Source organism: Bufo gargarizans, chromosome 4, assembly GCF_014858855.1.
Source record: "Bufo gargarizans isolate SCDJY-AF-19 chromosome 4, ASM1485885v1, whole genome shotgun sequence".
NCBI lineage: Eukaryota > Metazoa > Chordata > Amphibia > Anura > Bufonidae > Bufo > Bufo gargarizans.
The window spans coordinates 158,045,772-158,072,425 of record NC_058083.1 but is presented as its reverse complement, the minus strand read 5'-3'; the positions used below and the strand labels follow the sequence as shown (position 1 = coordinate 158,072,425).

At 44.7% G+C, this 26,654-nt stretch overlaps 1 protein-coding gene across 4 annotated transcripts in view; it reads left to right on the top strand.

Annotated features, from left to right (window-relative positions):
* IFT80 (intraflagellar transport 80) overlaps positions 1-26,051 on the top strand; it is a 125,754-nt gene extending 99,703 nt beyond the window's left edge. For all 4 annotated transcript variants that reach the window (XM_044292056.1, XM_044292054.1, XM_044292057.1 and 1 more), the window contains 5 exons: positions 1,275-1,446; positions 15,807-15,896; positions 15,987-16,159; positions 18,856-18,979; positions 24,328-26,051. In XM_044292056.1, the coding sequence (XP_044147991.1) occupies positions 1,275-1,446; positions 15,807-15,896; positions 15,987-16,159; positions 18,856-18,979; positions 24,328-24,489 (721 nt within the window). In that variant the 3' untranslated portion in view covers positions 24,490-26,051. The remainder of the gene's footprint in view (positions 1-1,274; positions 1,447-15,806; positions 15,897-15,986; positions 16,160-18,855; positions 18,980-24,327) is intronic.
* The last annotated feature ends 603 nt before the right edge of the window (positions 26,052-26,654 follow it).

Here is a 26,654-nt window from a genome sequence, read left to right as displayed (position 1 = left end):
TCCTAACGTAGTCACTTACCATGGAGACATGCGTCTGCGACCCACAGTTTTTAGTTGCTTTGAGCATCCAGCGTTTCATTTTAGGGGGGGGCAACATTACAGCAGCAGTAATGGGAAACAGTTCTATGATTACCACTTCATTTTATCATATGGGATTATGGCTTAAAGAGTAACTCAACGTTTGAATAAATTTTTGTTAAAATGTCCCTCATGTCATAAGAACACTTTTTTTTATTAATGTAATTTGTATTTTTATATTTTTAATAGACTTTAAACCCCCCACCCCCCCCCCCCCCCCCACCCTTCCGTGAGCTTAAAATCCACTTTTCTGTACACCGCTGACTTCTCTAACTACGCAGTTAACAGTTTCTCAATGGGGCCGCAGCGCAGGGAGTACGGACAGGAGTGCACATTGCTACTCCAGCCCGTGCCCCCTGGAGGTTTACTAAATCCTGGCATAGCACATGGGTACCCTGTAACAATATGCTATGCCAGGATTAGCTGAGCGGAGCGGCTCCTGTCTGTGCCTGCTTCGCTACGCTAAGAGTCCTGCAGGTCAGCTCTTAGCAAAGCAGGCAGGAGCAGAAGCCCGCTCCGCTCAGCTAATCCTGGCATAGCATATTGTTACAGGGTACCCATGTGCTATGCCAGGATTTAGTAAACCTCCGGGAGACATGGGCAGGAGCAGCAATGTGCACTCCTGTCCGTACTCCCTGCTTCAACCCCATTGATAAAAATGTCAACTCCGTACATCGCTGAGCAGTCAAAAGTAGTGAAAAATCAATGAAAGGGGTTGTGCTGTTGTACAATGTCTATGACTTATCCTCAGGATAGGTCCTCAGTATCTGATTGAAGTGGGGGCTCCAGCTTCCCGCAGAGTCACCAATGAGCTGGTTGAAGAGGCGGTGGCGCTCGTACGACAGCTGCGTCCTCTTCAAGGTTTACCTGCGCGCCGTCTGGTTGGCAGTGACGGTGCAGTGTAATTACACCTTCCATTCTCCTATACAATGCTTTAAACTGAAAGCAGCAATCTGATTGCCTGGCGTGGCCATTTTTGTTGAGAAGTTTTTCTAACTAGACAGCATCACTATATAATTCAATAGAATATTGTAAAGGCAATAACTGTCCTTCTGTATAATAAAATCACGGCCCGCCGGATGGATGCCCCTTTCTACAGGGAGCCAATATAATGAACATTGCCCGCACTGTGTTACATTTATCCATACTCATGTGATTGCACGTCATTGTCTTGACTGAAATCGTCTTCTTTTCAGTGAGTTTAGTAAAAGCCCCCAGATTGTGAGCTTTGTCGGGAACAGAGTGACAATCCGCAGAAGTGATGGCTCCCTGGTCCACACAAACATATCGCCATATCCAGCAATCATTCATGATTACATCACCGCTGCAAAGTGGAACGAGGCTGTTCGGCTCTGCCAGTTTGTTAAGGTAAAGTATTATTGTTTTATTCCACGGGGGGTTTACCCCCAGAACATATCGCAGCCCTGAAAATAAATTAATTTAAAAGCGGATCTGTCAGCTAAATACGTTTCCCTATGTAAGGGCACCCTGGTCCGTACTACAAAAGGATTTTGTGCCGTTTAGCTAGTATGAGCAATGAAGGCATATACAGTAGACACATAGGGGGTCATTTAGCAAACTGGTGTAAAGTAGAACTGGCTTAGTTGCCCATAGCAACCAATCAGATTCTACCTTTCATTTTCCACAGGAGCAGTCAAAAATAAAAGGTGGAATCTGATTGGTTGCTATGGGCAACTGAGACAGTTTCGCTTTACCTCAGTCTTGATGAATCTTCTGTATTCATATGGGGAGCACTCCTACCCCGCCTTTCATGGCAGTACTAGACAGGAATTGTATATGTGCATATACTGTATAGGCCAGGGTGTCATTCATCCCAGAGAGAGGCAGGGGAGGTGGGTGGAACGCCCCCATCATGAATACATCTGATTTAGAACTATTACTTCTTTGTACTTTTAGTTCTTTCATCACTCTTTGATTTTGCGCTGTTATAGCTAACAGGTACACAGACCTAGCCCTGGCATTCAGACCGGGCTCTTCAGTCAAGTCAGTAGGGTCCTACTCTGCCTACTTTGAAGGTCGGGGGCCTTAAGGCACCTGTAATTTGGCCTTGGTGCACAGCAGAGTTTTCGTTTTCTTCCCCGATGTCTCATAGGACAATAGCGCTTTCTAATCTGTGATTGTCATTTAGTTTACCAGCTCCATAGTTTTTTTTTTTTTCTTTTCATATGGCAGCAGATCTTATGCCCCTGGCATTCCTTCCAGCATCGGGCTGTTGGCCGGGACAATGAAGCTGGCTTGTGTGAACATCTGCACTGCACAACATATGTTAAAATACAGACAAAGCCTTTGCAGCTTCACTTTTCTCTTCAATTGGTCCATTGAGAGCAATGAACTCTGTTGTAAGTTAGCAACAGCCACATTAACGTGCTACTTAACTTGGATTAAAAAACAAAGTTGGTGTTGGCCACATGAGCAGGATTGTCAGGGTGGTATTTGCTCCTGTGAAAGTTTATTTGGTAGAATCCTTTTTGGGGGAAAAAAAATCACATTAAGAATCCTATGACATTTTTCCATTTGTGTGTGTTATTTGTTTGTGTAGTTCATGATAGTCTAATCTCTATACTTTTAGGTGATTTCATATACACCCTTTTTCTTTAGTGCTATACACTAAACTCCAGAGGAGACCATTCTTCATATCATTCAGTTTTTCTACAGTTATAAATAATTGTGGGATTTTACTAGTCTATGACGTAAAGTCATGATTTTATGAAAGACACGGAGGCGAGTATTGCTTTAACTTCCTTTACTGACAACCACAGCAGCAAAGAAAAAAATGGTACACATTAACATATTGCCATGGCAACTGTCCCTCCCCACACAGCAGACCCTATAAATGTCCACCAGTCCTCATCACTTCCTCTTTCTTGGCGAATGCCACCTCTACCGGAACCGATACTGGCCACCTCTGAAACGGACCTCAGGAGCCGCAAACCCGCAGAACTGGAAAACCGGAGGGACATCGATCAACTCTAGCCACGGAACAGATGGAAACAAAGGAGTCCTCCTGCGAACACGGAACTGCCGAACTGGAACAGGCAGAAGGTACCCCGGAAGAACACCTGGATGCAAGTCGCCATCCTATTCAACCTGCAAGAGAATAAAAAATGCATAAAAGGAAATGTTCCATCCGCATCCAAACACCTGCAAATATGTTAGGCAATCAAAGACAGTAACATGAAGCATTCAAAATGACACTGTACATAATAAATAAACAAAGTCCCAGGGAGGGAAAACATAAAGGGAGGGCAATACTCGCCTCCGTGTCTTTCATAAAATCATGACTTTACGTCATAGACTAGTAAAATCCCACAATTTTATTCCAAGACACGGAGGCTCCTATTGCAAGTTCAAAGCTGCATGACAACAGAGGAAAAAACATGACGAGCAGGACGAAAGTAAAATTCCTTAAAAGTTGACACACGAGACCAGTCGGCAATCCTCATAATGTCCTCCAATCGAGCTCCAGACACCAACATAGAGGTGGAAGCTGCACTCCTAGACGAATGAGCCGTGAACACCGAGGTATCCACGCCTGCCAAGGACATACACCACTTAACCCAACGAGCCAGCGTGGGGGTCGCAACCGGAGCAAAAGGGCGCCGGTAAGAGAGAAACAGCTGAGGATTGTCCGTCGATCTATGCAAAGAGGTACGAGCCTCATACTCCTGGAGACAAGCAACCGGGCAAAGGTTTGGGATGGCCGGAAAACAGGGATAAGAGACCGAGCGAATATGCGTCTTGGTCCGGCGCGAAATATTGAAGGTGACCCCTTCCGGGGAAAAGGACCTGGCATCAAAATCCAATGCTCTGACATCGGAAACCCGTTTGCAAGATACCAAACAAAACAGGGTAACCAGCTTGGCAGAGAGCTGGCGCAGAGAAAGAAGGGAGTTAGGCGGCCAGGCCGTGAAAAAATCCAAGACCAAGGAAACATCCCAAGTGGAAGAAAAACGCGGCCGAGGGGGCCGCGACATACGCGAACCTTTAAGGAGACGACATACCAGGGGGTGTTGTCCCGCAGGACGACCCTCAAAACCCTGATGGAAGGAGGAAATCGCGGACCGAAAGAGGTTGATGGTACGGTACGCCTTACCCGCCTCAAATAAAGCAGTCAGAAACTCTAAAACGACAGAGACAGAGGCTGAAAAGGGATCCACACTCCGTGCGACGCACCAACTAGTCCAAGATCCCCAAGCCGCTCTATAGGCTCTTCTGGTGCCAGGGGCCCACGACTGCTCCAAGAGTCCTCTAGCCGCGTCCGAAAGCTCCTCGGCTTGTCCGAAACGCCTGATATTCTGCACGCTAACAGCCGGAGAGATCCCTCCAGCAGGAGCGGGTGTTGCGCGCCTCCTGCGTCTAAGAGAAGCTCTGGAAGATCCGGAAGGAGCAACGGTGGCAGGATGAGCAGGTCCAGTAGGTGAGGGAACCATGACTGAGAGGTCCAAAACGGGACAATCAACACCAACTCCGCTTGTTGCCAACGCACCTGAGACAGGACCCGTGGAAGCATCGCAAATGGTGGAAATGCGTAAAGCAGAGATCCGCGCCAATCCTGCAGGAATGCGTCCACAGCCTCCGCGTCTGGATCCGGGCGCCAACTGAAGAAGCGCGGCAACTGAGTGTTCAATCGAGAGGCAAACAGGTCGATACAGAACGGGCCCCAGAGGGAGGAGATGTGTGAGAACACCCGACCATCTAATTTCCAGTCGCTGCCATCCCTGAGATACCGAGAATTCCAGTCCGCCAGGACGTTCTGCAGACCTGGGAGATACTCCGCCACCACTGTAACCTGCTGGCTGAGACAGAAGGACCAAAACTCCTTGGCCAAGTGGGACAGCATGCTCGAATGGGTACCTCCCATGGAGTTGACATACCGAACCGCCGACACGTTGTCCATGCGTAGTCGAATGCAGGCACTGGCATTGTTCTTGGCAAAACTGCGGATAGCAAAAGAGCCGGCTAGGAGTTCCAGGGCGTTGATATGGAGTGAGGCCTCCTCCTGCGACCAGGGACCTCCCGTGGAAACTCCGCCGCAGTGGGCCCCCCACCCGAGTAGGCTGGCGTCGGAGTCGATGGTGAAATCCGGACGAGGCCCGCAAATCGCCTTCCCGTTCCACGCCTGAAGGTTCGATATCCACCAACGCAACTCGTCCCGAGTCTCGGAATCCAGCGAGATCATATCCGCGTATGAAGCCCCGGACTGAAGGTGAGCGTGCTTCAAACGCTGCAGAGCCCGGTAATGGAGAGGAGCTGGAAACACCGCCTGAATGGAAGAGGAGAGGAGTCCTATAATCCGCGCTAGGTGGCGAAGTGTAATCCGAGGCGCCGCTAGCGTCTTGCGAAGCTCCTTGCGTATGGACCGTAGTTTCGCCAGAGGGAGGCTGAGAGTCTCCGAGACAGAATCCACCGAGAAGCCGAGGAACTCCATAACTCTGGATGGGTCCAGGGAAGACTTCTCGTAGTTGACTAGGAAACCTAAACGGGATAGGAGGTTCATAGTTACCTGTAACTGCGAGCGGAGCACAGCGGGGTCCTGAGCCATGAGAAGGAGGTCGTCCAGGTAGATGATCAACCTGATCCCGCGACTGCGGAGCCAAGCTACAACCGGTCGCATAACCTTGGTGAAACACCAGGGGGCCGAGGACAGACCGAAGGGGAGACAGGTGAACCGCCAAACCTGATCCCTCCATAGGAAGCGGAGGAGATCCCTGGAAGACGTCGCCACCGGGACAGTGAGATAGGCATCCTTCAGATCTAACTTCACCATCCAATCCCCCTGTAGAAGGAGATCTCTGAGCAGGTGGATCCCCTCCATTTTGAAGTGCCGGTAACGAACAAATTTGTTCAGAGGCTTGAGGTTTATGACGGGGCGCATCTGCCCTCCTTTCTTCCGAACCAGGAAAATACTGCTGAGCAGACCCACCGAAGGGTGTGGGACCAACTCGATTGCGCTCTTGAGGAAGAGTTCTGTGAGTTCCTTGTCTATGGCTAGTGACGCAGTCCCGGAAGTTGGAATAGGCGGAGGGGCAGGGAGATGATAGGGGGACTGGACCAGTTCTATCTGGAAACCCTGGATGGTGGCTAACACCCAGCCGTCCGACGTGATTGATTCCCAAGCATGAGAAAAAAGTCGGAGTCTGCCCCCTACACAAACTGGAAAAGAACGAGGATGAGGAGCACTTACCAAGGGGACGACGGAACCCGGAACCTCCTCTGAATGGTCTTCGGCTGGGAGCACCTCGGGATGGAAAGAAGCTCTGTGAAGGCCTTGTATCCTGGAAGGAGGATCGTTGATTAAAGGGTCGCTGACCGAAGGAGCCTCTGCCCGAGCCCCGGGCATGGAAGGAGGAGCGGCCGGCAGAACGGCCCCTGAAGTTGCCGGCCCTGGAGGAAAAACGGCCCTGGAACACCTTCCTCATAGAAGATTGGGCCTTATCAAGAGCCGTAAAGGCTCCCACGAATCTCCCCATGTCTTTAATAAAAGAATCTCCGAACAGGAGACCCTGAGCAGCACTTCCGGCCTCAGTGAGGGATAAGTTCACTAATTTTGGCTCGATCTTAAATAAAATAGCCTTACGGCGTTCAATCGACAGGGAACTATTCACGTTGCCTGCTATACAGATGGCCCTTTGTATCCACCCACGGAGATCCTCAGGATCCACAGATGTGTTGGATTCCCTGGCGACCTCAGCCATCTCAAAGATCTTGGCTAGTGGGCCGAAAACGTCCAGGAGTTTGTCCTGGCACGCTTTTAAGGCCGATTCAAGGCCTCTTCTGGGGTTCCACCCTGATTTCGATAGGAATTGGACCATTTTAGGATCCACCGACGGGGTCTCACAAACCTTATTTGCCACAATAGGTCTAGGGCATTCCGCTCTCATCTTGTTGCGAGCCTCTTTAGACAGAGGGCAACGCACCCGGGCCTCCAGGTATTGAGCCACATGACCCATGGGAAGCCATTCGGCGGATCTCGGGTGGTGGAGGCTGTCGGGATCAAAGAGAGGTTCTCCAAGGGGGTCTGTTAGGACGCCAGAAGGCCCCTGTATACCGTCAGAGGACGAAGCGCCCGGAGGCGTCGGGACGGGAGCCGAAACCAGGTCGGCTGGGGCAGAATCGGACAGCTCGTCCTCAGGGAAAACCATGTCCTCATATCTCACCTCCTCATCAGAGTCGACCTCAGAGTCGATCTCACGCTCAGGGTGCGTTCTCGCACACTTCCAATTCCGCGCCCGTTCTGCCCGGCGGGATGAGGCTCTTTTGCGCGATAACGCGCTCTCTTGGGTGGCATTGGACTCACCAATCACAGTGGTTCTGGAGGTGTGAGGCACAGGTAATTCAGCTTGTATTGTGTCATTAGAGACACCAGGGCGTGCTGACAGGGCATCAGAAATGGATCTGGTAAGGGTAGTGGTAACAGATCCCATAGCAGCCATGATGGCTTCAGAGACGGACCGCTGAAAAGCTTCCGCAGAGAACGCAGCGCCAGCAGCAGCAGGTGCAGGAGAAGACATCAGTGCTTCCCTCCCTGTCTCAACTACTTGTGAGGGGAGCCCAGAATGAGACATGATGCTGCAGAGCTAATATCAATATGTCTAAGGTAACGGCCAGCAGGCAACCAGATGGCAATACAGGTATATAAGGGGCAGGTCAGCGCCAGGGAATGAAGCAAACACCTCCAAGCTGATCAGAGACACACAGGGGGTAGTCACCCAGCTAGTGTGCGGACGGAATCGCGAAGGACCGGAAACGCACGCTGGGCGGAAGTGGGCGTGGCAACCGCCGGGAAGAAGCGCCGCACCAGAGGGAAGAAATGGGCTGAAGCCGCAGTGTGGACTACAAGAAAATGGCCGCCGAGAGCTCCGGAGGCCGAAGTCTCGCGAGATCGCGGCCCAGCACCAGAAGCACCGCCGGAGAAGAGACAGGCGGTAAGCGCAGATGCCGAGCGGGCGCAGGGGCCCCGCTCGAAAGAAAAAGGGGGGGGGAAAGGTGAGGGGAAATCGGAAAGCCGCACAGGGGGAGAAAACAAAAAGGGCAAAGAAAAACTCCAACCCCTATGACCTTCGGGCCCGCCCCCAGAAAGGGAGACAGGAGCGGGAAGGGGACAGGGAAGATGTGGAGATAAAACGGCGGATAAACCTAAAAGAAAAAACCCCTACCTAGGTTATCCTTAAGCTAACACGTATCCCCCCACACAATAGCAACACTAGTGAAGAAAAACAGCATAAGAACAAACTATAACACCGCACATAGATGCCGCAAGAACAGAGTGTACTTAGCTTGTGGCAGCAGCAAAGAAAGAGGGAGTGATGAGGACTGGTGGACATTTATAGGGTCTGCTGTGTGGGGAGGGACAGTTGCCATGGCAATATGTTAATGTGTACCATTTTTTTCTTTGCTGCTGTGGTTGTCAGTAAAGGAAGTTAAAGCAATAGGAGCCTCCGTGTCTTGGAATAAAATTCCTGTTATCTAAATGAGAATAAATTGAAATACAAGCCATTCCTAACAAAATGAGTGATGACGGAATTTTAAAGCTTTCCTGTAGAACTCATGAAGGGAAATTCATCATTCCCCCTATGCCTTTTTTTGGCTTGTGTCACTTTAGCAAATAGCATTTACAGTATTATGTAGAGAAAGTTAATACAAGCTACTTTCTAATGTATTTGATTGTCCATATTGCCTCCTTTGATGGCTGGATTTATTTTCCATCGCATTGCACACTGCTCGTTTCCGTGGTGACGACCACCATGCAATCCACACTGTAGATAAAAGCTCCACCTTCTCTAGTGTCCAGGACCATGGGAGTACACACAGGACGGGGGCAGTTTCCTATAGTGTGCAAGCACGACCACCGCTGCTGGATTGCAGGGTGGTCGTAACAATGGAAACAAACAGTGTACACTCTGTTGGAAAAATAAATCCAGCCAGCATAAAAAGCAATATGAATAATAACAACACATTACAAGCAATAGAAGCAGCGATCGCTCATCCTCATACTGTGGAGGTGATCGCTGTATGTAAATCCAGAGTGTCACCTCCACTTAACAAGCAGCTGAGTATCAGGAAAGAATGCCTCCTTCCCAACAATCGGCTTCTCCTTGGAGCTTGGAAATACGTCTTAAGCCACATTCTTATCAGAGATGAGAGATAAGGAGCCGTCAGCTGAGCTGCCTGGTGGAAAACAGTAAATACAGAGCATGCTACTAATAAAACTTAGGGCTGTATTGAGAAAGGGGCTCAAAATTTTTGATAAAGACGAATTGAGAAAATGATTTGTAGCTCAAAATGAGTACAATGCAATAATAAACATTATATTTTTTTTGTTTTGCAACTGACCTTTTATGCCACCCCTGCCAGGTGTACGAAAAGGGGCCGTGGTGAGGGTGGCCCCCGGCACGTTCATAATTATTTACACCAGAACTGCTGTAAATAATGACTGAAATCTACGGCAGCTCTGAGCTTAATTCTTGTGCACAGACTGCCAGAGGGAGCATGTAATCTATGATCAGGCCTGCAGCTATCAAGACCGGCGTCTGCTGCTGATGGCCATGATGTTAACTTCCATTGATTCCTTCATTCTCACTTTAATCCTTTTATGTCCTTTAAAGGGGTTGTCCAGTCTTATAAAGTTTTTAAATTACACCCCTCACCTATGTAGTTGGACCTGTCAAGGGATGCATATTTACCTGCTTCCAAACACTCTGTTCCGGCTCTGTCCCTGCATGTAAACTTCGGGCGTGGAAGGGGTCACATGCACTGCTGCAGCCATTGACTGGCCACAACAGTGACTTGTCCCCAGGCAGCATGTCTCCCACTAACGATCTGTATTATATACAGTACAGACCAAAAGTTTGGACACACCTTCTCATTCAAAGAGTTTTCTTTATTTTTATGACTATGAAAATTGTAGATTCACACCGAAGGCATCAAAACTATGAATTAACACATGTTGAATTATATACATAACAAAAAAGTGTGAAACAATTGAAAATATGTCATATTCTAGGTTCTAGAAGTAGCCACCTTTTGCTTTGATTACTGCTTTGCACACTCTTGGCATTCTCTTGATGAGCTTCAAAAGGTAGTCACCTGAAATGATTTTCACTTCACAGGTGTGCCCTGTCAGGTTTAATAAGTGGGATTTCTTGCCTTATAAATGGGGTTGGGACCATCAGTTGCGTTGTGGAGAAGTCAGGTGGATGCACAGCTGATAGTCCTACTGAATAGACTGTTAGAATTTGTATTCTGGCAAGAAAAAAAGCAGCTAAGTAAAGAAAAACGAGTGGCAATCATTACTTTAAGAAATGAAGGTCAGTCAGTCCGAAAAATTGGGAAAACTTTGAAAGTGTCCCCAAGTGCAGTTACAAAAACCATCAAGCGCTACAAAGAAACTGGCTCACATGCGGACCGCCCCAGGAAAGGAAGACCAAGAGTCGCCTCTGCTGCGGAGGATAAGTTCATCCGAGTCACCAGCCTCAGAAATCGCAGGTTAACAGCAGCTCAGATTAGAGACCAGGTCAATGCCACACAGAGTTCTAGCAGCAGACACATCTCTAGAACAACTGTTAAGAGGAGACTGTGTGAATCAGGTAGTATATCTGCTAGGAAACCACTGCTAAGGACAGGCAACAAGCAGAAGAGACTTGTTTGGGCTAAAGAACACAAGGAATGGACATTAGACCAATGGAAATCTGTGCTTTGGTCTGATGAGTCCAAATTTGAGATCTTTGGTTCCAACCACCGTGTCTTTGTGCGACGCAGAAAAGGTGAACGGATGGACTCTACATGCCTGGTTCCCACCGTGAAGCATGGAGGAGGAGGTGTGATGGTGTGGGGGTGCTTTGCTGGTGACACTGTTGGGGATTTATACAAAATTGAAGGCATACTGAACCAGCATGGCTACCACAGCATCTTGCAGCGGCATGCTATTCCATCCGGTTTGCGTTTAGTTGGACCATCATTTATTTTTCAACAGGACAATGACCCCAAACACACCTCCAGGCTGTGTAAGGGCTATTTGACCATGAAGGAGAGTGATGGGGTGCTGCGCCAGATGACCTGGCCTCCAGTCACCGGACCTGAACCCAATCGAGATGGTTTGGGGTGAGCTGGACCGCAGAGTGAAGGCAAAAGGGCCAACAAGTGCTAAGCATCTCTGGGAAGACTGTTGGAAGACCATTTCAGGTGACTACCTCTTGAAGCTCATCAAGAGAATGCCAAGAGTGTGCAAAGCAGTAATCAAAGCAAAAGGTGGCTACTTTGAAGAACCTAGAATATGACATATTTTCAGTTGTTTCACACTTTTTTGTTATGTATATATTCCACATGTGTTAATTCATAGTTTTGATGCCTTCAGTGTGAATCTACAATTTTCATTGTCATGAAAATAAAGAAAACTCTTTGAATGAGAAGGTGTGTCCAAACTTTTGGTCTGTACTGTATATATGAGCTAAGGGTACTTTCACACTAGCGTTATTCTTTTCCGGCATTGAGTTCCGTCCTAGGGGCTCAATACCGGTAAAGAACGGATCAGTTTTATCCTAATGCATTCTGAATGGAGAGCAATCCATTCAGGATGCATGAGGAGGTCTTCAGTTCAGTCTTTTTGACTTTTCAGGACGGAGATAATACTGATCCGTTTGACAAATGCCATCAGTTTGTATACGTTTTGACGGATCCGGCAGGCAGTTACGGCGATGGAACTGCCTGACGAAATCCTCTGCCATAAGTGTGAAAGTACCCTAACTAACTATCTAATGTAATTGGATGAGGAATAGGATCCAGATGAAAGCACAGAATGACACTGCCCTCTCTCTCTCAGAACTTCAAAAAAAAAACTACAGAAAATGGCTGCTGGGGAGGTTCTTATATAGTAAGGGGTGGGGAACTTTCCTATTGGTTGCTAGGGATGTTGCTAAGATATTGCAGCCTTTTCATTGGCCCACAAGCAAGAAGGGAGGTTACTAATGGAAAAAAAATCTAGAATATTTGCAATTACGAATATACAGTATAGCACTATATTCTACATCTTCGCGAATTCTCGAAGTGCCGATATTCGCAATAGAAATTTGCGATTAGAATATTCGCGATCAACACTAGTAAACATGAACTTTTTACTATAATAACACTCCCTTAAATGTCCAGTATTAATTCCTGGAATAGTACCGCTATACAGTGATAAATTTTACTGGGTGGTTAGGATAATTTAAGCAAGGGATGGTAAAGACCCTGGTGGCCTAAGCCCAATAAAGGTGCTAATGGAGTGGAATATTCCTCTAGTTCACCTTCAGGTTTTTCTTGGAGATCCAATCTTTCAGGACTTGTAAGGCCCTCAAGATCAGGTCATCGGGATCCAGCACCCCCATCAATTGGCTATTATGGGTTGCCGCAGCACCAGAAGCTATACAGCGTAAGGATCTGGAAGCAGACCGCTTCATACACTGTGTATTTTCTGGGCCAGCGTCACGGTACAGACTCTGGCTGCACAGCAGCCCGAAATAACTGATTTGTGGGGGTGTCGGACCGCCACTGATATGATATGATATTGATGACCTGTCCTAAGGTCATCAAAATTTGTAGCCCGGAAAACCCCTTTAACTTTTCTGTCCACTAATATGCCCAAGTCTTTTTCTGTGGCAGTTTTATCCAGTGTATTACTATTTAATACATAATTGTACATTTTGGGGGAGATTTATCAAACTGCTATAAAGTAGAACTGGCTTAGTTGCCCATAGCAACCAATCAGATTCCACCCAAACCTCCCACTGAGATTAAGGGAGTTGTTAGGTCCTTTTGGTAGCCTCAGTCCCTCTGAAGGAGGGCTTCATAGAAACATCCAACTTCCATAGGCTGCAATGGTAATTCATTGCAGTCTATGGGACAAACAATCTAACAACAACTTGTTTAAGTCCCATAAGGGGACTTAAAATATGTGAAAAACAGTGTTCTTATACATATATAAGATATAAAATTCAAATCACCTCCTTTTCCTATAATTGAAATAAAAAAACTATTAAAAATTAAGATCATTTTCATCGCTGCGTTCCAAAATGACCAAACTATGAAAATATTAACATATTTATCCCATCTAGTAAACTCTGTAATAGGGGGGGGGGGGGGAATTCTATTTGGCTAATTCGCTGCTTTTTTGTCACTTCACCTCCCAAAATTGTACTGACCCGCAGAATGAAGGTAACAGGTCAGTTTTACCGCAATGGGCACGCCATAAAAATAAAACCCATAAAACTGTGGCAGAATTGTGGGCTTTTACCTAATTTCACCCCAGGTCGCGAAAAAAATTAAATGTAAAAACGGAAAATCTACCTGTTCTTAAGAGATTATGTTGCCTGGCAGATATCGTTATGCAGGATAGGCTTAAATGGGTTTTCCCATGACAACGGCTTATACCCTATCCATAGGATAAGACATAGGTGTCTGACTGCTGGGGCCCCTGCCGATCACGAGAACAGGCGCCCATTTATCCCAATTTGAGTGGGGCATCAGACACGCATTCTCTTCCACATATTCGATACTGCTGCATCAGTAACAACCTGAATTATACAGTGATCATGTAATTTATCCTGCATGGTTAATATTGTAAAAAAAAATGCCAGAATTTCTGTTTTTTGCTTATCTTCCACTCCCAAAAAATTAACTGAATTAGATGTATTATGTAAGCCAATATGGTACCAATGAATACTGCGAGTAGCCCCACAAAAGTCAAGCCCCCACACGGTTCTTTTGAAAGGAAAATAAAAATGTATGGGTCTTGGGATGCAAAAACATTTTTATAAGAGGGTTTTTATTCTGCTAAAGTAGTAAAACAATTTTTTAAAGTACCGTATTTTTCCAGCTCTCCATCCCCCCCCCCCCCCCAAAAGCGTCTTATGGGGCGAATACTAATGAGCACTTTCATTATGGAAGCGCTCATTAGTACCGGAGGACCAGGAAGCGGTGAAGGCTCTGTACTTACCCCTTCCTGGTCCTTGCCTGTGGCTGAGCACAGTGTGAGGGCGCTCTGGGACCTCACGCTGTGCGCGCCAGTTCACAGCACAGCCGACGTCAGGATGAAGAGGATTGCGATGCAAGTGAGGAGTGGCGGCGTCCGGAGCAGGAGAGGTAACTGTTTTTATTTTATAAAACATGAGGCAATATGGGGCTACTGGGCCAATATGTGGCTCCTGGGGGCTGATCTGGGGCAATATGTGGCTCCTGGGGGCTGATCTGAGGCAATAGGGGCTAACATGAGAGGCAATGGGGCTACGGCGGGCTGATATGAGGCAATGGGGGCTGCTGGGGGCTTATATGAGAGGCAATGGTGGCTGATATGAGGCAATGGGGGCTAATATGAGAAGCAATTGGGGCTGATATGAGGCAATGAGGACCGCTGGGGGCTAACATGAGAGGCAATGGGGGCTACTGGAGGCTAATAGGAGAGGCAATGGGGGCTGATATGAGGCAATGGGGGCTGATATGAGAGGCAATGGGGCTGATATAAGGCTGTGGGGGCTGATGAGAGGCATGGGCCTATTATCTGAGGTCTGATTGGGGGCCATTCACATTGGTGTCTGAACTGAGGTCTGATTGGGGGTCTGATCTGAAGTCTTGTTGGGGTCTTATTAACATTGGGGGTCTGATTGCTAGTCTGACCTGAGGTCTAATAAAAAAAAAAGCCCATAAGACGCACCTGGGTTTTAGAGGAGGACAATAAGAAAAAAATATATTTTAATTTTTATAGGGTGAAAAATATGGTATATATTTGGTATCACTGTAATCAACTGGATCAGTGGTAACATTTCTGGGGGGTTTTTCCCCCAGAAAGTGGGATATGGCTATATAAATGAAAAATTATAGCTGTTAGAGTGCGACTATGAAATAAATTGCTTAGTCATTTAGCGAATAAGTGCAGCAAAATTTTAAAAAATAAATAAAATGTAGAATTATATATATATTTTTTTTAACAAAAGTACCTACAAAAAAAGCATCCCCCACACAACTGCACACCTCCCCTTTACTGAAGGATGCCTGTACCTGGATGATTAAACTAGGATGTTGGCTTTTAGTGCTATACACACGTCATACATTGCGTAAAGTGCACGTGTATAACATTGCTATATATGGGATTATTTTGGGGGGTAACTATTATTTATTGAATACAATTCATTTAAGACATAACATGAAAAAGTGTATTTTTATTTTGTTCTGTTTCTGACCATTTGTCTCTAAATAAGACCCACAAAATTAGTTAATATCCACTCTAATTGTAGCCCCATGTGTCCTGCAAAGATAAAAGTAGGGGTAGACTAAGAAATAAATAAATATTAAATCACCTTTAGATTACAGCAGGCATGCTCATCCTGCGGCGCTCCAGCTGCTGCAAAACTACAACTTCCAGCATGCCCGAACAGACTACAGCTATCAGCCTACAGCAGGGCATAGTGGGAGTTGTAGTTTTACAACAGCTGGAGGGCCGCAGGTTGAGCATGCCTGGATTACGGCATTCCAAAAGGTGACATTTCTCTGTGGTCTCTGGTCATAAAAGCCCAAAATACCCGGGTCATTAAAGGATTAAGGGTTTTAAAGGCCACCACCCTTGAGACCACTTTAGACACATCCTCTGTACTGTACATGATCTAATGTAGTTTTTACATGTTTGAAATCATTTGTCATAGGGATGTTTGTATCCTCATGCATATTTCTATGTTCCACAGGAGCAGACTACATGGGCTTGTCTAGCAGCTATGGCTATTGCAAATAAAGAAATGTCAACAGCCGAAATCGCATATGCAGCAATTGGAGAAGTAAGTGGGGATACAGGATCACTCCTTTAAATACCAGCACTATCTTGATGAATGTGATGTTTTCTGCAGCGTCTATTATTTTTCTTGCAGATTGATAAAGTTCAGTACATAAATTCCATTAAAGATCTGCCATCAAAGGAGTCCAGATTGGCTCACATCCAGCTGTTCAGTGGGAACTTTCAAGATGCTGAGGCCATTATCCTGCAGGCTGGCCTTATTTACCAAGCCATACAGCTCAACATCGACTCCTACAACTGGGAGAGGTAATGCAAATGTAAATAGGTTACAGGAGTTACAAGAAAAAAAATCAAACTTGAAAGATTCTGGAATTTTGACCACGTGGAACTAGTGTAGACTAGAGATTATTAATAAAAGGGCAATCCTGTTACAGCAAATAAAGCTTATTGAGGACCTTTTATCAGTTTTAACATAGGCTAATTATGGTATCACATTGTAGGGCGGCCCCCACTGATGCCATTGTTTTTTTGTTTTTTATTTGTTCAAAAGCACCCCCCCCCCCCTTCCCGTTCGTCCACTGTTGCCCCCCCCCCCCCCCCCCCCCCCTGTCATCTAATGAGCAGTATCGTTGCAATGGGGCGGAGACGCAGTCTTCTGCTGTGGCGTCTCCTTCTCCCTGGCTGTGAGCGCGATCCAATCAGAGCGGACCGCTCACAGCCAGGGAGAAGGAATCTCACGAGAAGTTGAGCTCCTTCCAAGTGTTTTGCTCTGGATAGGTCATCAGTATCCGAGCGGCGGGGGTCCCAGGTACGTAGTAGTGCAGCGGCCTTCTCCATCTTTTCCTAGGCCGTGTGATGTCATGTTCATTAGTCACATGGCCCAGGCACAGCTCAGCCCCATAAAAGTGAATTGGGCTGGGCTGCGATACCAAGCACAGCCGCTGTACAATGTACAGCGCTGTGCTTGGTGAACAGAGAGAAGACCACTTCACTACTGCAAACGCTGGGGCCTTCTCAAACAGCGGATCACCTAGGGTCCTGGATGTCAGACCCCCACTAATCAGATACTGATGACCTATACAGAGGATAGGTCATCAGTAGAAAACCACTTGGAAAACCCCTTTAACCAAGATCAAGTGGCTGCTGCAACCAATGACTAGACACAGCAGTGGTGGTATGTCATGTACTCATGCGCCACGTGACCCACTGACATGACGCATGGTTGACATGTTACAGCTGTGGCCAGTTTTCAGCTGCAGAAGCCACGTGACCCGTGTTAAACCGGATGTTAACAAAGTTTATAACATAGTAACATAGTTTATAAGGCTGAAAAAAGACATTTGTCCATCCAGTTCGGCCTTTTATCTGCAAGTTGATTTATAGTAAGGTACAAAAAACCCTGTGAGGTAGAAGCCAATTTTCCCCACTTAAGGGGGAAAAAATTCCTTCCCGACTCCAATCAGGCAATCAGAATAACTCCCTGGATCAATGACCCCTCTCTAGTAACTATAGCCTGTAATATTATTAAGCTCCAGAAATACATCCAGGCCCCTCTTGAATTCCTTTATTGTACTCGCCATCACCACCTCCTCAGGCAGAGAGTTCCATAGTCTCACTGCTCTTACCGTAAAGAATCCTCTTCTATGTTTGTGTACAAACCTTCTTTCCTCCAGACGCAGAGGATGTGACAACCCCAATGAACAACCGCTTAAAGGGTAATTTAAAAGCACTATGGTTTCCTCTGAAACACTGCAGCCTTTCAAAGAAACCATCTACCTTCTGCCTTCCTCCCATCTGGCTTGGCTTCTTTGATATACACAAATACGGAAAGACCTGTCAAGTTGAGTTGGGGCAGGGAGGAGCTGGGATGGGGCTGCCCAGTGGGTACTTCTCCCCATGCTCAGCATTTCAGAGTAAATGATAGTGCTTTTAATAAAGGAGCCTGTTAGTATTTCAACTGCCCATGATTAGGGCACCACAAAACTGACGGCAGATTCCTTTTAATTAATGAATCATACAAAGCCATTTTATAATTTACTTGTGTGCATCAATTCCCCACAATTGTCAAGATTTCCGATTGTGGCAGTTAAATAGGAACATGATAGGGGATAAACGTGGTCATTGGGTGTTTCAGCCATTGGAACTTCTTCCAATCACAGGAAAAGGAGTCCCCTGTTGTATGGGGTAGTGGGTAGCACATTTCTGCTGAACCTCCAATCAGCTCTAGGAGACTGCTGGAGATAACTGTTTCCGCAGCAGGTTCAGCTTTTATTTCCTAAACTTGATATGTCATAAGCTTAGATCAGTAGGGACGTCAGCAACTGAAGCCCACCTCTTGGGAGATCTGAGCAGTCTGCTTCCTTACGTCACTCAACCACCTCTCCTAGGTGAGCTTGGAAGCAGATTCAAGGGGCACCGCTTTGTTCCAGTAATTGGTGGGGTTCTAAGTGCTGACTCTCAATAATTACATTGTCTGACCTGTCACCATGTAGCAAAGTAGGTGGAACCACAGGGTGTCAGGGTGCCACTGAAACGATCCTTCAATCCACCATACTCAACAAGCATAGATCCAAGGCAACCCATTATTATTTGGGATTATACTATAGTCCTTTATTTAATCTACATCAGTTTTCATGTATGCAGATAGCAAAGTACGTTCTCCTTGTATAACCAGCTTTTTTTGTAGAATAAATCCAGATATAAACACTAACGTTTCAGGCACTGGGATTCAAATGGGATTCAAAGAAAGCTGGCTATGCTAGGAGAATATGCTTTATGATATCTGCATACATGAACACTGCTGTATATTGAATAAAAGACTATTGTATAAGGACAAATATTCAAGGTGTGCCCTTGATTTCTGCTTGTTGTGTCCCCATGACATGTTGCATGTTTTAATTTAATGTACTTGATCTCAACCAGTTAGGCATTATGATTTAATTAGCATTTTAGTATCTAGTTGTGGTCAAGAATCTAAGAGAATTTTCTATGTTTTGCCTTAGGGCCCTGGAGCTTGCCGTGAAACACAAGACGCATGTTGATACTGTTTTGGCTTATCGGCAAAAGTATCTGAATGATTTCAATAAAAAAGAAACCAACAAAAGGTTCCTGCAGTATGCAGAAGGTGTAAGTAGATATGGGCACTGATACTTGTTGTCTTCTCTATCCTTAAACAACCATATAGACTACCAAGGAAGCAATACAGGATGATTTAGTCAGCAGACTTGTACCTATGATACTGGCTGACGTGTTACATGTGCACTGAAGGCATCTGTGTTAGTCCCACGTTCATATTTGCCTGTGTTGCTGAGAAAAACAATGTTTTATTATATGCAATTGAGCCTCTAGGAGCAACGGGGGTGTTGTTATTACACCTAGAGGCTCTGCTCTCTCTGCAACTGCTGCGCCCTCGTCACGTTTTTACTGACTAGACCTGTCCATTAAAGTGGAGTGGGCGCGGCAGTTGCAGAGAGAACAGAGCCCCTAGGTGTATTGGCAACGGTACAATGGTACGAATCTGCTGACAGATGCCATTTAAAGTATTTTTTTTCACAGCCTGAGCATTGGGCAATTATCAGGGATGAGCGTTCGTAGGAACACTTAGTTCAGATAATTGTCCTGTGTAAATGTGCTAGAGGACCCATTGAAATTCCACTCACTTGCCTCAGCGGTGGCCCATTGACAAGGCAATTGCTGGCCTCAGCAGTGGCATGTCATGATCAGTACGTGATCTATGAGCGTTACCGGTCACGTGCAATCAATGACTGGCCGGCAGTGGTGATATGCATGTAGATGGCACATCAGACTTCTGGTACCTTGGGAACCAGAGGCAGCAGAGATGGGAGGCGCGCCAATGGATTTGGGACCCATTGAAAAGGTAAGTGTCTGTTGTTTCTTTTTTTAGCAGTCTCACCCTCCACAGCCATCCGGCAAGTGTTTTTGCCAGCTGGTGATTTTACCATAAAGTAAGCAGCAAAGTATTAAAGTAGAGTGAGTAGGTTGAGAGTTATGGGATAATAGTCATTTTACACTTTTGGCGATTTACTTGCAGTTATCAGGAACAAACGGTTCATTTTTTTATTTTTATTTTTATATTTAAATCTTTATTTTCTTTACATAAAAGGAAACATATACATTCCAAACATATCAAATATTTCAATATCCCCAAAAAATTTAATACATTTCCATTTTGCCCAAACCAATTATTTTATGTTACTTTTTTTCGTTTACCCTCCCACCACCCTTATGGGGGGGGGGGAACGTATATAATAAAAGAAAAAAAAAGGTTCATTACTCATAATTGACTGATCATGCAATCATCCCCTCTGTATAAGGCTGAGCAATCACTTCCATGATCATTCATCCACATACAAATTCACAGGGAAATGTGCTGCTCAGAAACAATAATTTTGGGTGCCAGCCGAAACTTATGATCGTTTAATGATTTTTTGTTTCAGACAACCCGTTTAAAGGTCATGTACACCATTGAGGCAATTTTTTGTTTTATTATTATTGCGTTGTACTCATTTTGAGCTAAAAATAATATTTTCAGTTGGTCTTTATTAAAAATTTTGAGCTATTTTCTCTGTACAGCTTTAATATTCTCTAGTAGCTTGCTGTCTGTTCTCACTCTGTTCAGTCAGGCAGCTTAGCTGACGGCTCCTTATCTCTGATCTCCTACCTAAACACTCATTATAGCTCAATTCTGATCTTACTGATAAAAAGGTGGCTTAAATAAGTGTTTATGACCTCTTAGGCTACTTTCACACATGCGGCAGCGGAATCTGGCAAAACGTATGCCAACTGATTGCATTTTAAGACTGATCAGGATCCTGATCCGTCTTACAAATGCATTGCAAGAACGGATCCGTCTGTCCATTTGTCATACGGCAAACGGATCAATTTCGATTTCTTTTCACATTTTTACCAGTCAGTGCCTGCGCAGACCGGAAGGCCGGATCCGGCATTCCGGTATTTAGAATGCCGGATCCAGCACTAATACATTCCTATGGAGAAAAAAATGCTGGATCCGGCATTCAGGCAAGTCTTCAGTTTTTTGGGCCAGAGATAAAACTGTAGCATGCTGCGGTTTTATCTTTTGCCTGATCAGTCAAAAAGACTGAACTGAAGACATCCTTATGCATCCTGAACGGATTACTCTCCATTCAGAATTCATGGGGATAAAACGGACCAGTTCTGTTCTGGTATAGAGCCCCTAGGACGGAACTCTATGCCGGAAAAGAAAACCACTAGTGTGAAAGTAATCCGAAGTAATTTAGAGAGAAGGGTTATTAGATGACGGCAGAAAGTGAAAGTACAATTCACACAGCTAGACAGTTAACCCTTTCACAGAACGGTTGTTTTTAATGAAGACCAATAGAATTATTATTTTTTTGCCCAAAATGAGTAAATTGCCATAAAAAAAATTGCCTCCAAAGGTGTACATATCCTTTTAATTACTTCAAGGGTTACATATTTGCTTTCAGGGAAAGACAGTTTAATAGTTTATATATCGTATAATAAGGGTCCATTCACACGTCCGTATGTTTTTTTTATTTCAGATCCGCACATCGCCGGCACTCTCGTAGAAAATGCCTTTTCTTGACCGCAATTGCGGACAAGAATAGGACATGTTCTAAGTCGGTGCCTATAGGGCAGGGATGCTCAACCTGCGGCCCTCCAGCTGTTGTAAAACTACAACTCCCATCATTCCCTGACAGACTACAGCTATCCTCCTACAGAAGGGCATTGTGGGAGTTGTAGTTTTACAACAGCTGGAGGGCCGCAGGTTGAGCATCCCTGCTATAGGGGATGATTTCCTGCTGTATATTTTCTGCACATATTGTGATGTCTACAGGGAGTGTGAGGTAGTCTGAGACACCCCCCCCCCCTGCCTCCGCATTGGTTCAGGTTGGTGTTCCTCCTTCCACCCCTGCAGCTCTTCCTCCTCAGATTGGTCCATGACAAATTCAGCGGGGAGAGATGATTTCTATTACAGCAAGGGCAGAAATATTGTAAATTACAGATTACTAATCCACCAGTAAGAAAAAGAACAGTCCGCTAACTGCTGCACATCTACAGAGGGAAGTGAGCCTTTAATAAGAGGGGGCTTAGAGGGTTGCTTTAATTTTACATCAAGGATTGTTATGTGACTCATAAATATGGAATATTTGAAGTCTACTCAATCCATATCGTCTTTCCAGGACATTGTGATAACAGAACTGCTTTCACCTTGTGCAATGTTGTTCCAGCGTTTCAAAATTTATGTCTTCACCTTCCTTAAGTGTATTAAGTAATGACTGAAGTACAATGCTAGCTCCGCTCAGCTCGCCTTATCTGAACAAGATAGCATCCTTTCCCCTGATCAAGTCACATTCTGGCTGTCTTCCTATGTCCTTTACAGTCCGATCACTTACTCCTGTAATTCTCAAATTTAGGCTGCGCTAATCTTCCATCTCTAATACGGTCCGCTTTCTCTCCAAGACCGTCGCTTCTTGTGATTAGAAGCGTTATCTCTTTGATGTATGTTTAGGTCACTGTGCTGATGAAATAAAGATCTGCTAACTATTGACATTCCTGAAATACTCCCTTATGTCAGAGTCACAAACCCCCTCACATTTAGCCAGAACGAAATCTCTTTCAGTTCCCTTAGCAACGTATAGCTGGAAAAAACATATTCCACAAAACGGTATTACAGTTTCTATGCCCCCAAAATGCTCATAATCCACTCTCCGATCCCGCACTGTTGTTATTAGGTTCCTGCTGCGCTCCACTCCCTGCTCCTGTCTCACCATACGGGATGCAGCGATGCCCCAACTCAGCCAGGTGAAGGAAGTGGAGTGCAGCGGGGGCCTAGCCACTGTTGTTACGGCAGCAGCCGAGTATTAGCAAGGTTTGGGTTGTTTTTTTTTTTTTTACCATGTGCATGTCATGCAGTAGCATTTTTATTGTGCTGGAATACCCCTAAATTACATTGATCACGTGTCCAAATGTAATACATTTTTGTTTTTACTATTGAAACACGGTGGGGGGGCCACAGTGCCAGCCACGCAGGTATGGAGCAGTATAAATAGTGTAATAAAGGGACTCTGTTACTATGAACTTGGATTATTATCTGCAGTACTACATGAGTAGTACTGCAGATGAGTCCTGGTCGCTTTTTTTTTTTCCTACTACCCCCCCCTGTTCCCCCATTACAGAGCTCCAAGGTGCACCACAATACACAGTCCACACTCCAGTTCTGTCCTTACATAATGGAGAGGACTCCTGTGCACATCGGCAGTCCTAACAATGTATTTCACTACGCTGACAACAGGGAAACGGGGTCTATTACCGTTTTATATTTTTACTCATTTGGAGCAAGTTGGTGCAAATTGTTAGGGGCCTGAAAATGTCTTTTTTTTTATAGTCTTTATTTAAAGCTTTTTTCTTTTTTTCAAAAAAGACATGAAAAACCGACTTACAACACGGTTTCAAGACTAGAGTCAACAGCATCACTTGTACATGCTCAATATTTGTGTACATCGTAACGGTACTTTGTTACATACAACATTAGTACATGTCAGTTTATGGATTGTTCTTCAGCTTCATCAACTCAAGAAGTGATACCCCATCTACTCACACACAATCTACTCACACTCAATCTTAAATGATCACTGATCTAACTCTCAACCAAGGCCCCCAAATTTTCTCAAATTTTGAAAATATCTTTGATGGAAATGTATGACCTACATTTTTTAATAGTTAGATGACCAGATGAAAACTTAAAAAAAAAAAAAAATGTTTTTATTTATTTCTTTATTTCGTTTTCTGTACATTAATATGGTGGCAGCCTTATTCCCTGAGCTGCTGCTCTGCTCTGTAAAAAGCAGTTTAGATATATGTTAAACAGCAGCAGCCATGGACCATAGCAACCTATAGTCTGGAATTGTCTATTGACTTCTATGGGAGAGTGTCCTAGGCACGTTCTCTGACCTTTGCTGAGGTCATAGTGCAGGGAGGGGGATAAGATAAGCTGTGACCATCACCTCTTGTCAGTGGTGCAATCATATGTTATCTGCCTTAAACTTTATAACACGGATGTTATCTTCCATTCTAATACTATCAGTGATGATAATTGGATGACTGCTGAGAAGTTATCTCTCCAGAACAGTTATGGCAGCCTATTGTGGTCAGTCGGAAAAGATCACATGATTTTTTTTGTTTATAAAAATAATCGATAATTCTTTACAAATATGTTTCAAAACCTGATTTAATCAATTGACGAAATTCCCTTTAAACATACCAGTCCAATTTAGTATCCGAGGCATCACTTATTGTTTCGGGTGTCGGCATGCATTGTGTATGCTAAAATCCACTTAAAATTTATACCTGGTTTTGGAACTGAGCCCAATTGTGCATAGAAGGATCATAAAGTTTGCTGATGATTGAAAGTATTTTAAAATCCTAATCTTCCTTTCTTGTCTGTTGCTTAGGTTGAAGTTGACTGGGAGAAAATTAGAGCCAAGATTGAAATGGAACTTGTGAAGGAGAGAGAGCAAGCATCTACTGGGCCCCTAGGTCCCTCAACCAGGAGCAGCATTTCATTGCAACATTATAATGAACAATACAGTTCTTTAAAGGGGTTGTCTAATTAAAGACAATCCCTTTCAGAATGCAGCTGCCTCGGCCAGCCTGGCATTACCCCTGCATCAGCCACTGAAGGAGAAATGGAATATTGCATTCATTCAGATGAATGACCCTTCATGTAACACAAAGGCAACTCAAGTCCACCTCGTTCAGAGTGGCTTTCTGTTCTGGCTCAGATGGTGGTCCCAAGCAGCTGATGTTTGTATGCGCTATTAGAGCATATGGACAAGGTTTGTCTTCATGAGACGCTTAACAAGCATGTTTGTAAGTTTCCTTCCTACTTAATTTCTGTAGGTTCTTGCCCTTAGTTTTCTATGATCAAGTTCACATATAGATAAATGTTCATGTTCTCATAGTAGTGCAATTTGGAAGATCAAATTAAATGGTACATAAAGTCTTTTTCCAAGGTTCAGAGGTTTCATGTTCTACCATCTTCTAGATTTGACTTTCTTGTTAGTTTTATAACTGGTGTGCAAGGTTAAAGTGTCACTGTTATTTAATTTTTAATTTTATTTTTTTATGTGTAGGTGAAGTGATTATGATTATTTGTATAATATACTTTTATTATATTTTGTACTTTTTAATTAAAAAAAACTGTCTATAAAGTTCTCGCTTTGCAATGAGTTGCCAAGGAAAACCCATCTTCAGTGTTCAGCGCAGTGCAATACTGAATACTGAAGACACTCCTGGCTCACTGTTACATGTAGAGCCAACCAGCTTCTGCCCTCACTGCTTCCCTTCTAAACATGGATATGTGACCTTATATAGTGTAAAGCCACTTGTCCCTGTCTCCCTGACTTCTCTACACTGTCGGTGGTGACCGCTGACGTATGTGTGCTCTGTATACCCTGGAGCAGCCTGGGAGATCCAGCAGAGCGAGCAGTCAGCGCTCACCATTGACGGCAAGTACAGAGACGGGCAGAGAGAAGCAGTTCTACAGTATATATGGACAGTTGTGTACATACAGTAAAATTATTCATCTGAGGTACTCCACAATACAAATAAAATATTGGATTTGACGGCTGTGTTCTCATAACAATATTGCATAAATCTGTAATTTTATTATTGAACTGTGTACAGATGACTTAAAGGAAGGGGATGCTGTGAGAGAGGAGGAGGGAGCAGCTGGAAATATCAAATTGTCTAAGGGTATAATCCACAGCTACTACAGTTTAACCTTCTTTTTCTAAACCAAAGTGAGAATCATCCTTGTACATTTGATTTTATCCATTGCTCCCTGTAGGCAGCCATTTGAGGCCAGAGAAGGGATTACTGTAATGTTCTTTGTTCGCTGATCTCATCTCTATTTCTTAGATTTGCTTCTTTGAGTTCATAACTTTTGCACTATTTTAGCCCTCCCTCATTACTGTATATATTACTATATCATATATGACTATTTTATATACAACAAAATTGATGTCAAGTTTAATACCTCCCACCATAAATCATTTTATCAAGCTGTCTATGCTATTATCTAATTTATTTTGAAAGTTACAGTGTGAAAATCTCTATAATCTTTATAATGATGTATATTTTCGTACTCAAAAATAAACATGTTTAGACATCGTAACGTAATTGTATCTACATACCGGATTTTCCAGCACACTCTTACATTATCCAATCAGTGGTGCTTACTTGTCTACCTGCTGTCATGGGAGATAAGTGGCATCTCATCTACCTTGCAGCTCCTTATCTAACTTCTCAATTGAAACTCTGTGGGTCTCTGGTTGTCTTCACTGCATTTCTGTCCCTGCATGCAAACCTCCGGCATGGACGCAGTCATCTGCACTGCTGCAGCAAATAACTTCCCTTCACAGGTCCAGTAGGGGGAGAATGGAATTTAAAAAAATAAGTCTTCCTTCCTTTCACAATTCAGATGTGCATAATATTCTTTAATATTCACTCACCTAAAGAATGATTAGGAACACCATACTAATACGGTGTTGGACTCCCTTTTGGCTTCAGAACTGCCTTAATTCTACGTGGCATTGATTCAACAAGGTGCTGATAGCATTCTTTATAAATGTTGGCCCATATTGATAGTATAGCATCTTGCAGTTGATGGAGATTTAAGGAATGCACATCCAGGGCACGAAGCTCCCGTTCCACTAAGTCCCAAAGATGCTCTATTGGGTTGAGATCTGGTGACTGTGGGGGACATTTTAGTACAGGG